Source organism: Mesoplodon densirostris, chromosome 15 (assembly GCF_025265405.1).
Source record: "Mesoplodon densirostris isolate mMesDen1 chromosome 15, mMesDen1 primary haplotype, whole genome shotgun sequence".
In the NCBI taxonomy this organism is placed as follows: Eukaryota; Metazoa; Chordata; class Mammalia; order Artiodactyla; family Ziphiidae; genus Mesoplodon; species Mesoplodon densirostris.
The window spans coordinates 38,342,257-38,355,376 of NC_082675.1; the positions used below are offsets into that span (position 1 = coordinate 38,342,257).

Sequence of the window (13,120 nt, forward strand, 5' to 3'; positions counted from 1 at the left end):
TCTTACCCATGCACAAAAAATGGGGGAAAATTCTATATGAAGAGGTATCTCCAAGCCAAAGCAATTTGTGATGATCAGATAATATCAGATATCTGATACCCTTCAAGGGTAAAAACAAACAAATAAAAATAACACCCTAAAAAGCCCAAATTAAGACCCACATTCACCTCCACACAAAACCAACAATAAAAACTTCTAGAAATGTAAACATATAAAGATTAGGAATGAATGATCTTTTATAAAACCATCTTATATATCTGACAATCAGTAAATACTATCTCATAATTGGTATATGTTAAATCATTTACCTTTTCTGAATGATTAAGCATGTCTTGAGCCTCTTTTCTTTCTCCTTCCACTCTTTCAAGATTATGTTTGAGATGCTTCACCTCCTCTTGTAAAGATGTAATTCGAGCTATCAAGTAAGAAAAAAGTTCAAGTCACATAGTCATTGAAAGAGAAATCTTTTTTTTCCAGCATGATCATTAAGATAAATAAGTTTAAAATCTCCTGATCAGACAGAAATTTATTAAGTGTTTTCTTAGCAGTATATATAATAACTACAATACATAGTGATAAAAATGTTAATTCTAGTTGGAGATCATCTAGTACATATTCATTTTACAGATGGTCAAAGAGATAAGCCTGAGCTTCGTCCAGAAATCAGATCTGAGTCCTAATCAAGCGCTCTTTTCTCCATGTTAGTTAAGGCAAGTATTTAAGTGCTTTTTTATGTATCAGACATTCTGAAAAGTGTTTAATTACTCGTAAACTTAATGAAGAAAAACTCCATTACTAAAGAAACTAAGTTTTAAGGAATTCAAGTCCTCTAACAAAGCTTAGTTTTAACCTACCTGATGCTCATGTCACGCAATGGTAGCAACTCACATATTTAGAAACTCTACTCATTAAGATATGCTTTAGGTTTTACATTTTTAATGCATAAGTACTTAATAAACACAATTTAATACATGCAGAATCTAACATATATGAATATAATTATATTGTCTAGTTCAAAAGTAAAAACCTATTTTCTTATTTTGTGATTCAATGTGGCCTAAGATTTGACGGGGAAATGGATAAAGAACCCTAAAAGACCCGGAAAAAATTTGTACTTCTTAAAGTTTAGTGTTTAACTTGCAGTACTTGCCCAAGTCTTCAAGGCACCCAACCTGCCTCCTATATTTTACTGTTTCTGAAGTAGTTCTTTTTTTTTTTTTCCTGGTACGTAGGCCTCTCACTGTTGTGGCCTCCCCCGTTGCGGAGCACAGGCTCCGGACACGCAGGCTCAGCGGCCATGGCTCACAGGCCCAGCCGCCCCGTGGCATGTGGGATCTTCCCGGACCAGGGCACGAACCCATGTCCTCTGCATCGGCAGGCGGACTCTCAACCACTGCGCCACCAGGGAAGCCCGTGAAGTAGTTCTTTAATGAACAAATGAATATTAAATCTTTGGCACGTGATAAGGCTTGCCTGGTAGGCTAGTTCTAGGATCTAGAGAGCAATGAAGCGATTTTATTTACACACACAGGCAACGTGGCATTCTGTTCACATAGGAATATTTTCATACAGGAGAAAGAAACACCTGCTAGTTTCTTTCAAATGGTTGAGCAAAAATACAGAGAATGTGTGTGTTTGTATGGAGAGAGGTAAAGCAAACATGGCAAGATGTTTGAATGTTAAAGTGCTATTTAAAAAATACTTCTTCCTGTATTTAAAATAAATAATAGGTTTTAAAAATCTGTAGAAAGATAGTATACTCAGGTACTCAGGTTAAACTGAATTTTGGTGTAGAAGTTGTTCATATAAACCAACTCCCAAGAAGACAAAGTAATGAAAATATATGGGTTGAATTCATTAGAGTCCTAGTAACTTTATAAAAGGTATGTTAAATATATTTTAGTTTCCTCATTTATTGTATTTTTTAAAAAATGCTAGGAAGAAACTGTAACTTGTCTGTACAATACATGAAAGCAAAAAAGCTTCATATTAAAAAATATATATATGTATACAGTAGAAGGAATAAGAACCAAAATATCAGGGATCGTAACCTAAGCAGATCAAAACAATAAAGCTTCTAGAGGAAAATAGGGAATAATATCTTCATGATTTAATCAAAGAATTCAACAGGCCACACTAAATAGCACTGACCACAAAAGAAAAAAAAATAGGACTACATTAAAAATAAGAAAAGTAAGACCTCCTGTTCATTGGCAGACAGGATTTAAGAGTGAAAAGGAAAACCACAGAGTGGAAGAAGATAATTATGGTACATAAATTGGATAAGGGACTAATATCTAGGACTTCTACAAACCAACAAGAAAAAAGCAAACAATCCAATAAGAAAAGGGGGAGGGGGGCAAAAGACTTGAAGAGCATATCACAAATTGCCAATAAACATGTGAAAAGTTGCTCAATCTCGGACACCAGGGAAATGGAAACTAACCCCTAAGGGAATACCATCAGGCACCACCTGAATGACTAAAACAGTAAGACTGACAAAACTCAGTGGGGATGAGTACTATCCTTGAGGAAGCAGTGGAACAACCAGAACTCTCATACATTGCTGGTGAATGTAAACTGGTGCACCTACTTTGAAATACTTGGATGTATTTACTAAAGCTAAAAATACTCTATGGCTCTGCCACTTCTAGGTATATACCAAAAGGAAGCATATGTATGATTACCAAAGAATATGTACAAGAAAGTTCATATCAGCATTATTCATCATAATCCCCAAATGGAAACAATCAGAATATCTGATTTAAAAGACATGACCACAAAATAACTGATAAATTGCAGTGGTCATACAAAATACATGGAGTGCTATAGAGCAAGAAGAACAAACTACTGCCATATACAACAATACGGATGAACCTCACAAACAATGTTGAATGAAATAAACCAGAAACAAAGGAGTGTTTTCTGCATGATTCCATATATAAAAGTTCAAAAACAAGCAAAATTAACTTATGTGTTAGAAGTCAGCACAGTGATTACTTCAGGGAAAAGGGGTTAGTGACTAAGCGGAAGTACAAGGGAACTTCTGGGCTGCTGGTAATATTCAGTTTCTATATGGGTGTGTTCATGCTGTGAAAAATTTTCCAGATACATATTTTTTATTTATTTTAATATGTACAGATATGTTAAGTCTCAAAAACAAAACCAAAAAAAAACACTGTGAAAAATCTAAATATGTTAAAATCCCCAAATATGAAATCTACTATCTAAATTTGAGACCCATCAACTATATATAAACATTAAAAACTATCCCTCGTGGTGCAGTGGTTAAGAATCTGCCTGCCAATGCAGGGGACATGGGTTCGATCCCTGCTCCGGGAAGATCCCACATGCTTCTGAGCAACTAAGCCCATGCGCCACAACTACTGAACCTGCGCTCTACAGCCTGAGAGCCACAACTACTGAAGCCCGTGTGCCTAGAGTCCATGTTCTGCAACAAAAGCCACCGCAATGAGAAGCCCATGTGCCGCAAGGAAGAGTAGCCCCTGCTGGCCGCAACTAGAGAAAGCCCACACGCAGCAATGAAGACCCAACACAGCCAAAAATATAAATAAATTTTAAAATTTTTTATATATATAAATAAACAAACAAATAAATAAATAAACGGGCAAGATACAACAGGAAAGTGCAAATTAAGGGAAAAACCCCTCAAGGTCAGATATATTTAATATCATCTATAATACAATTTTAATCCAGTAAGAAGATACAGAAGTCATAAAACTTTAACACACCAAACAATGCTGCATTAAAAATAAACAAAAGCAGGGTATTATGAAATATCCACAGCTAACATCATACTTAATAAACAATACAAAAGGAAAACTAAGACAATTCCATTTATAACATCATCAAAAAGAACAAAATACCTAGAAATAATTTAACCAAGGAGGTGTAAGACTTGTACACTGAAACTAAAAAATAAATAAATAAGTAAATGCTGAAATGAATTTTTTAAATACTAAAATAAATGGAAACATATGCTGTGTTCATGGATTAGAAGACTTAATATGTTAGGATGGCAATACTACCCAAAGCAATCTATAGATTCAATGCAATCCCTATAAAAACTCCAAAGATATTTTATGCACATATGGAAAAGCAGATCCTCAGATTCATATGGAATTACTTGCAGACTGGAATATCTAAAACAGCATTGAAAAAGAACAACAAAGCTGAAGAACTCAAACTTCCAATTTCAAAACTTGCTGTAAAGCTACAGTGACCAAAACAGTGTGGTACTGGTCTAAGAACAGACATATAGACCAACTGAATAGAACTGAGAATCTAGAAACAAAACTGTATACCTATAGCCAATTGATTTTCAACAAGGATGCCAAGACCATTCAGTGGGGGAAAAAGTAGTCTCTTCAAGAAGTGGTACTGGGACAACCAGATATCCACATGTAAAAGAATGAAATTGGACCCCTACACATCATACCATATACAAAAATTAACTCAAGTTAGTCAGAGACCTAAATATAAATGCTAAAACCATACAACTTTTAGAAGAAGACATAAGGGTAAACCTTCATGATCCTCAATTTGGCAATGTATTATGGTATGACACCAAAAGCATAAGCAACAGATATTAAACTGGACTTCATCGAAATTAGCTTTTGTACATCAAAGGACATTATCAAGAAAAGTGAAAAGACAAACTACAGAAGGGGTGTAAATATTAGTAAATCACACACCTGATAAGGTCTAGTATCCAGACTCTTAAAAGTCAACAACGAAAAGACAAAAGACCCAATTAAAAAATGGACAAAGGACATGAGCAGACATTTTCCCAAAAAGGATATACAAATGGCCAATAAGCACATGAAAAGATGCTCAACCTCATTACTCCTTAGGGAAATTAAAGTCCAACCCACAGTGGGACACCACTTCATACCCACTAGGGTGGTTATAACCAAAAACAGTTAAATATCAAGTACTGGCAAGGATGTGGAAAAACTGAAACCCTTGTACAATGCTGGTGGGAACATAAAATGATGCAGCCATTGTGGGAAATTGTCTGGAAGGGCCTCATAAGTTAAACACAACATTAGCACATGACCCAGAAATTCTACACCTAGATATCCAAAAGATCTGAAAACAAGTATTCCAATAAATACTTGTACATGAATTTCATAGCAGTGTTATTCACAATAGCCAAAAGGTGGAAACAACTCAAATGTCCAGCAACAGATGAACAGCTAAACAAAATGTGGTGTATACATACAATAGAATATTAGTCAGCCATAAATGAATGAAGTACTGATACATGGTATAACATCAATCTTAAAAATATGCTAGTGAAAGAAGCCTGATACAAAAGGTCACATATTGTATGATGTCATTTATATGAAATATCCAGAACAAGTAAATTCAGAAATATAAAACAGATTGGTGGTTGCTAGGGGCTAGGTAGAGGGGCATATAGGGAAGGAAAGCTTAATGGGTACAAGGTTTTCTTCTGGGTTAATGAAAATGTTTTGGAACTAGATAGACAAGGTGGTTGTACCACACTCTGAATGTACTGAATGCCACTGAATTGTACACTTTTAAATGGTTAACTTTATGTTATATGAATTTCACCTCAATAAAACAATATTTAAAAAGCTGTTAGAAATACAAGGGGGCTATGAGAAAAAAGACTACAGCCATAGTGTTAACTTTTAAAATATTTTTCAAAATTTGGCAAATCAAAGACACAAAGAATAAATGGAGTCTTACAAAACTGGTTAGATTAGAAAATGGATCTATTGTTTTTCTTCCAAAAGTCAAATCCAAAAACATACCAAGTAAAAAACTTACACAATTTCCAAATGCCCATGTAACAGTTAAAAACAAAAGTGCATTACACTATGATATACTATTCCCTTAGCCTATTTCTCTATGGACATGAAGCTAAGAATGTTTTTTTCATTTTTAAAGGGTTGTAAAAAGCAAAAAAGAAGAATATGTAACAGAGATCGTATGTAGCCCACAAAACCTAAAGTATATACTATCCAATTATATTTGGGAAGTCATTTCCCATACACATGAAGAAGCTTCTGCTCAATAGTGTACATGGAAAGCATTCAACTAGGAAACAATTGTTACTGTGCCACAAGGCTAGCCTCCCAAACTATAAGAAATGTATACCTGAGGGATCTGAAATGTCTTAAGAACCATAAAAAATCAACGTAAAAATTTTACGTTTGCATGTGTGCATGTTTTACCACAATGCACCTTGTATGTTGAGGCTCATATAAGTTTTGTGCTTTTTAATGTGTGTGAACTTTGATTCACATTTAAATTAAAAAATAAACCTTAAAGAAAGCATTGAAAAAGGATAAACATCAACAACAGGTCATGCCATGAATCTTCCTTAACTTCACCAATATCTAAAAACCAGAGTCAGTTAAAACCATTGTTGATGAACACATAATGACGGTCTCGTCCTTGAAAGCAAGCACTTCAAGCTCAGCGTTATCTGGAAAATCAGACTTAAAGAATTTTAGAATTGAAAGAATTTATAGGGGTCACCTAATCTTCTTGGTTTATAACTAAAGCAGAAGAAGTGACCTGCATACAGCTAATAAGCTGTATATGAAGAGGCCTAGAGAAGCAATTTAAGGAAGTGGAGTATGAGGCTTTTCTAATACATATAATGAGGATACTTTCTTGGTTATATTCAGATCTATTTTAAGCCTAGTCCCTGAGAAATAAGATTGCAGAACACTCCTCAGCTAAGAACCAATGGGAGATCCTAATTTCTGTTTCCAAAGTCCAAAAACTGACCCTGACCTCTCTCCACAGAATTACAGCTAATCATCAAGCCCCATGAGACCCCAAACTATGTTCACATCCTGTGACTTAGGTTAAAATGGACTATCCCACCCCCTACTTTTCCCTGAAAGATCTGGCAACTTCCATGCATATCTGTTTTGATTAGGTAGTATGGATGCTGTTGCTGACAGAAACAGAAAGAAATGTGAGAAGTGGAAGCCAGGAATCTTGTTGAAAACAAAATGATTTTATTACCATGACCAGTTTGTGAGTCTAAAAGGAAACTTTTAGACCACAAAGGCTGCTGGTATCTCTAGTCCTAACCTTTCCAAGTACCGAATTCTGTATTTGCAATGGGATTCCCTTTCTGCCGTTTAATTTCTATTTCTACCAACAATGCATGAGGAATTCCCAGGTTTTAATAGTGATAATCTTCTCTGCCTGGTTAGTTCCACTTTGAGTAAGACTTTTGTGAATTGGGCACTTTTAAAAATTAACTTTTCAGGGACTTCCCTGGTGGCACAGTGGTTAAGAATCCGCCTGCCAATGCAGGGGACACGGGTTCAATCCCTGCTCCGGGAAGATCCCACATGCTGCAGAGCAACTAAGCCCATACGCCACAACTACTGAGCCTGTGCTCTAGAGCCCAGGAGCCACAACTACTGAAGCCCGCGTGCCTAGAGCCCGTGCTCCACAAGAGAAGCCACTGCAATGAGAAGCCCGTGCACTGCAACAAAGAGTAGCCCCCGCTTGCCGCAACTAGAGAAAGCCCGTGCACAGCAACAAAGGCCCAATGCAGCCAAAAAATAAATTAATTAAAAATTAACTTTTTAGTAACTGGCTGTAAAATTGGAAATATTCACATTACCTCCATCACAAGGGTGCCTGAGAGAATGAAGAAATTGCAATTTGATACAAATTATCCTGAAACAGAAAGAATGCTAACCATTTCCAGTATTAGCAAGGTCATTTTCTTTCTTTTTTATTGAAGTATATAGCTGATGTACAATATTATATAAATTACAGGTGTACTATATAGTAAGTCATAATTTTTAAAGGTTATACTCCATTTACAGCTATTATAAAATATTGGCTATATTCCCCAGGTTGTACAATATATCCTTGTAGCTTATTTTATACCTAATAGTTTGCACCTCTTAATTGCCCCTCCCCCCTACTGGTAACCACTAGTTTGTTCTCTATATCTGTGAGCTTGCTTTTCTGTTATATTCACTAGTTTGCTGTACTTTTTAGATTCCACATATAAGTGATATACAGTATTTGTCTTTCTCTGACTTATTTCACTTGGCATAATGCTCTCCAAGTCCATCCATGTTGCTGCATATGGGAAAATTTCATTCTTTTTTTAATAGCTGAGTAGTAGTATATTCTGTAGTATATATACCACATCTTCTTTATCCTTTCATCTGTTGATGGACTTTTAGGTTGCTTCCCTATCTTGGCAATTTCCATAGTGGCTGCACCAATTTACATTCCCACCAACAGTGTATGGGGGCCAAGGTCATTTTCTTTATGAGGACAATATGATCAAAAATATATTACCTTACACACAAAAATTAAGATGGTAAATTTTATGTTTTTAGCTACAATTTAAAATAAAATATAAATTAAAAATAAAGTATAAATTAAAAAAATTACCTTCCATTGATAGATAAACAAAATGTGGTACATATGGTATAAATACAATGGAACAGTATACAACCTTAAAGAGGAAATAAATTCTGATACATGCCACAACATGGATGAATCTTGAAGACATTAAGCTAACTGGAATAAGACAGACACAAAAGGATAAATAATAACTTCTATGAGGTAGTCAAATTCATAGAGACATAAAGTAGAATGGTGGTTACCAGGGGCTGGGGAGAGTGGGAAATGGGGTATAGATTTAATGGGTATAGATTTTTTAGTTTGGAATGATAAAAAAAGTTCTGGAGATGGACAGTAGTGATGGTTGCATGACAATGTGAATGTATTTTATGCCACTGAACTGTATAATTAAAAATGGCTAAAACAGTAAATTTTATGTCTATTTTACCAGAGTAAGAAAAAATATTACCTTGTAGGTCTCCAATCATCTCAGAATCATGACCTCTGTCTCTTCGTTCAGCTTCTAATACAGCTTGCAGCTGGTAATAATCCTTGTCCATTTGTGACTTGGAATTCTCCAAAATTCTATTTCTCTCCTGCAATTCTCTATTCAGGGACTCTAGCTGAGTAATTGATTTGCTCATCTCGGTGTGACTCTTCCTTAATCTTACAGCTGTGTCTGATTCTGTCCTAAGTAAGTCATTGGCTTCTTCTAGCTAATTAAAAAAGAGCAAGAAAATAGTTTTTTACCAAAACACAATCAAACTTATTTTGATTTAAAAAAAAAAACCTCACTCCAAAAACTTACCTGCTTTTGTAATTGTGCCAGCTTCTCATTAGCAAGGTGTGAATTCTGACTGACTTTCTTTAAGTCTTCCAACTGATCCTTTAATGTAGAAACTAGAAAAATGAAGGAATAATATGTAAGTTTTCATAGAGGAAACATATAAATCCCTTTTAAAAAATGAAATTTGGTCTTAGGCCATAAACGTCAGCTATATTAGGTCCATATTCCAACTTCGAAGTACCTACATTTTAAACTTATGAAAACGTAGAGCACTGTTTTATAGTACAGAATGCAAAAACAGATTTGTTTCCACTGCTGTAGTATTTTAAATTATTTTATTCCTTTCATAAAAGTTAATCTATTAGTGAAATTATATAAAGCTAATTTTAATATTACCTATTTTTGAATAGTACAAATCTTTGATTAGTTCAATTATTTTTAAAATGGTTCAACTAGTGGCAGGGCAGGAATAAAGACACAGACATACCGAATGGACTTGAGGACACAGGGTGGGGTGGCGGGGGAGAGCTGGGACGAAGGGAGAGAGTAGCAATGACATATATACATTGCCAAATGTAAAATGGATGGCTAGTGGGAAGCAGCTGCATAGCATAGGGAGATCAGCTCGATGCTTTGTGACGACCTAGAGGAATGGTATAGGGAGGGTGGGAAGGAGGCTCACAGGGGAGGGGGGATGGGGATATATGTATACATATAGCTGACCCACTTTATTATACAGCAGAAACACAACACTGTAAAGCAATTATACTCCAATAAAGATGTAACTAACTAAATAAATAAAATGCTTCAAAATTCAAGAGGTACCAAATGGTGTATAGTATAGCATGAGTCTTTCTCCCTCCACGTCATCTCCCAGCCCCTCTGGCTCTCCTCCCCAGCAACAACTATTACTAATTTCTTGCATATCCTTCCTAAGACAGTCTGTGTATCCATACCCTAATATATAAAAACACAAATATATATATATATGTTTTCACATGCATATCTATACACACACACACACACACACACACACACACACACACACACACACACTTAAACATATATAGATAAGCAATCTTGTTTTAAACAATCTGTACTTTTTTTGGTAAAGATACATTTTAGAGATTCTTTTATAACAGTTTATAAAGAGATACTTTATTCTTTTTTAAAAAATATTTTTAAATTCTTTTTTTTTTTTTTTTTTTTTTTGTGGTATGTGGGCCTCTCACTGCCGCGGCCTCTCCCGTTGTGGAGCACAGGCTCCGGACGCGCAGGCCCAGCGGCCATGGCTCACGGGCCCAGCCGCTCCGCGGCACGTGGGATCCTCCCAGACCGGGGCACAAACCCACGTCCCCTGCATCGGCAGGCGGACTCTCAACCACTGCGCCACCAGAGAAGCCCCTAAATTCTTCTTTTTTTAATTAATTAATTTATTTATTGCTGCGTTGGGTCTTCATTGTTGCACGAGGGCTTTTCTCTAGTTGGGCTACTCTTCGTTGCAGTGCACAGGCTTCTCATTGTGGTGGCTTCTCTTGTTGCGCAGCACAGGCTCTAGGAGCGTGGGCTTCAGTAATTGTGGCACGTGGGCTCAGTAGTTGTGGCTCACGGGTTTAGTTGCTCCACGGCGTGTGGGATCTTCCCAGACCAGGGCTTGAACCCATGTCCCCTGCATTGGCAGGCAGATTCTTAACCACTGCGCCACCAGGGAAGCCCAAGAGATACTTTATTCTTTTATAAAATGCATAGTATTCTACCATATATACTAAAATTTATTATACCACTGATTACATTTACATCGTTTATAATTTTTGCCATTTTAAACAATTCTAAAATGAATAGCTTTGTTTCTGTATCAGTATGCATGTGCACAAGTGTACGTGAAATAAATTTCTAAAAGTGAAATCACTGGATCAAAGGATGTAGAAAGCTATTTTAAATTTGTAACACTAATATCAAAAATTCTAGTCTTGTTGTTCTAAAATGTGGCTACTTGTTAGAAGTGCCTAGAGAGCTTATTAAAAATACCAACGCCAGGGCTTCCCTGGTGGCGCAGTGGTTGAGAGTCCGCCTGCCGATGCAGGGGACACGGGTTCGTGCCCCGATCCCGGAGGATCCCACATGCCGCGGAGCGGCTGGGCCCGCGAGCCATGGCCGCGGAGCCTGTGTGTCCGGAGCCTGTGCTCCGCAACGGAAGAGGCCACAGCAGTGAGAGGCCCGCGTACAGCAAAAAAAAAAAAAAAAAAAAAAAAAAAAAAAAAAAAAAAAAAAAAAAAAAAAAACCAACGCCCAGTTTACATGTCTAGATCAATTAAATCAGAATTTCTGAAGTTCAGGCATTAGTTTTCTTTGAAGTTTCCCAAGAAATTCCAATATACCCACAAGGATAAAAATCACTACTCTAGCTAAAACATTACTACTGAATTTAATATGTTATAAATAAATTTTGGGACATGGGTATTTAGCTCATGAGGTATCTTAGGACTGTGGCTTCAAAAATATATAACAGGCACTAAATTTAAAACAACCTCAAGACGAAGACCTCAGGATAGTGTTAGGAATTCCAGTGTTTTTCAAAGGAAATAACAATTTACCTTCATTTTCTACATTCCTCCTCTTCTCATTTTCCTGTTCTGCTTTTCTTTGGTACTCATTAATTCTATGCTGTAGCAACATTTTCTCCTTCTCAATCTGAGACACTGTAGATTCTAGGTTTCTTCTTTGATTCCCCTGAAATTATGAGAAAAGTTACCACTACAATTAATACTCCTCATTTATTCAAGGGAATACTCTGTTCTTTTTTTAAAAAGTACACAATTACTTAAGATAGATATTTTGGTTTCAAAATCAGATAATACTTCCTAACAACAACAACTTTCTAATAGTAGAATTAGCTTGCCTTAGAAGAAAACAGAATCCCCTTATTTTAACTAGATATACAAAATTTTCAGAAATTAAAAAAAAAATCCTTGAGTATAAAAAACCCTATGAATCTTGTCAGACTGAAGGTCAAACACATTGTATTCAAACACATTAAGATGAACACATTGTATTATATTACCAATATTTTGGTTTATTTACAATCCTAAATTTTAAGACATGAAATATAAAAGGAATCAGATAATAACTACATATTTGATAATTAAATGGTGCAAAACTCAAATGATACCAAAGGTTACAGTGTTTGTAGTAAGTTCACCCATCCCTGTATGAGGTCTCCCTTAATCCCCTCCCTATCTCTGTAACAACTTACCTTTCCTAAGATGTTCTATGTATGTACCTAATGATGCATATTAAAAAGTAATGAAAGAAATATTAATTTTAGAAAGTGAAACTAAGGGGAGGGGAGGGTTAAAGAAAAAAAATACTCCAAATTCCACAACTTAAAAAAATTTATCTTCTGTTTCTGAGTTACCACTATCAGCATATTCTGCTTTTGATGCTTCATTTTTATCTTTAAGACTCCACACTGGACAAACCTCCTTTATAGTGCGTGCTTTTCCATTTTTAAGTGAAATCCATCTTTTAAGTAAGATGCTGTCAGAGAAATTTAGTAAAATTTGACAGAGATCATCCAAAATCTTTCCAATTGTAAGATTTTATCATTCTAACTTTTACTTTTTCATTTTAAAATTTTGAAATTTAAAATTCTACATTTCAGAAGTTGCAAAGACAGTACATGTACCCTACCAGTCAGTTTCCCCTAATAGTTACATTATTAACAATGGTACGATAACAAAATCAGGAAATTGATATTGGTATAAAGCATGTGTAGTTCGATGTCATTTTATCTCATGTGTAGATCCATGTAACCACCACCACAATCAAGACACAGAACTGTTCCATCAGCACAATGATCTCCTTCCAGCCACTACTTATAGCCACATACATCCCTCACTTCTCCCACCACCTATATCCCTGGCAACCAATAACAGGAGGTCCTCC

At 35.8% G+C, this 13,120-nt stretch overlaps 1 protein-coding gene across 2 annotated transcripts in view; it reads right to left on the minus strand.

The window, feature by feature from the left end:
* Positions 1 to 13,120, minus strand: part of ROCK1 (Rho associated coiled-coil containing protein kinase 1) — a 149,444-nt gene that overhangs the window by 36,250 nt on the left and 100,074 nt on the right. For both annotated transcript variants that reach the window (XM_060118233.1, XM_060118234.1), the window contains 4 exons: positions 11,770 to 11,905; positions 9,197 to 9,288; positions 8,858 to 9,104; positions 309 to 415 (listed from right to left, as the gene is read on the minus strand). In XM_060118233.1, coding sequence (XP_059974216.1) covers positions 309 to 415; positions 8,858 to 9,104; positions 9,197 to 9,288; positions 11,770 to 11,905 — 582 coding nt within the window. The remainder of the gene's footprint in view (positions 1 to 308; positions 416 to 8,857; positions 9,105 to 9,196; positions 9,289 to 11,769; positions 11,906 to 13,120) is intronic.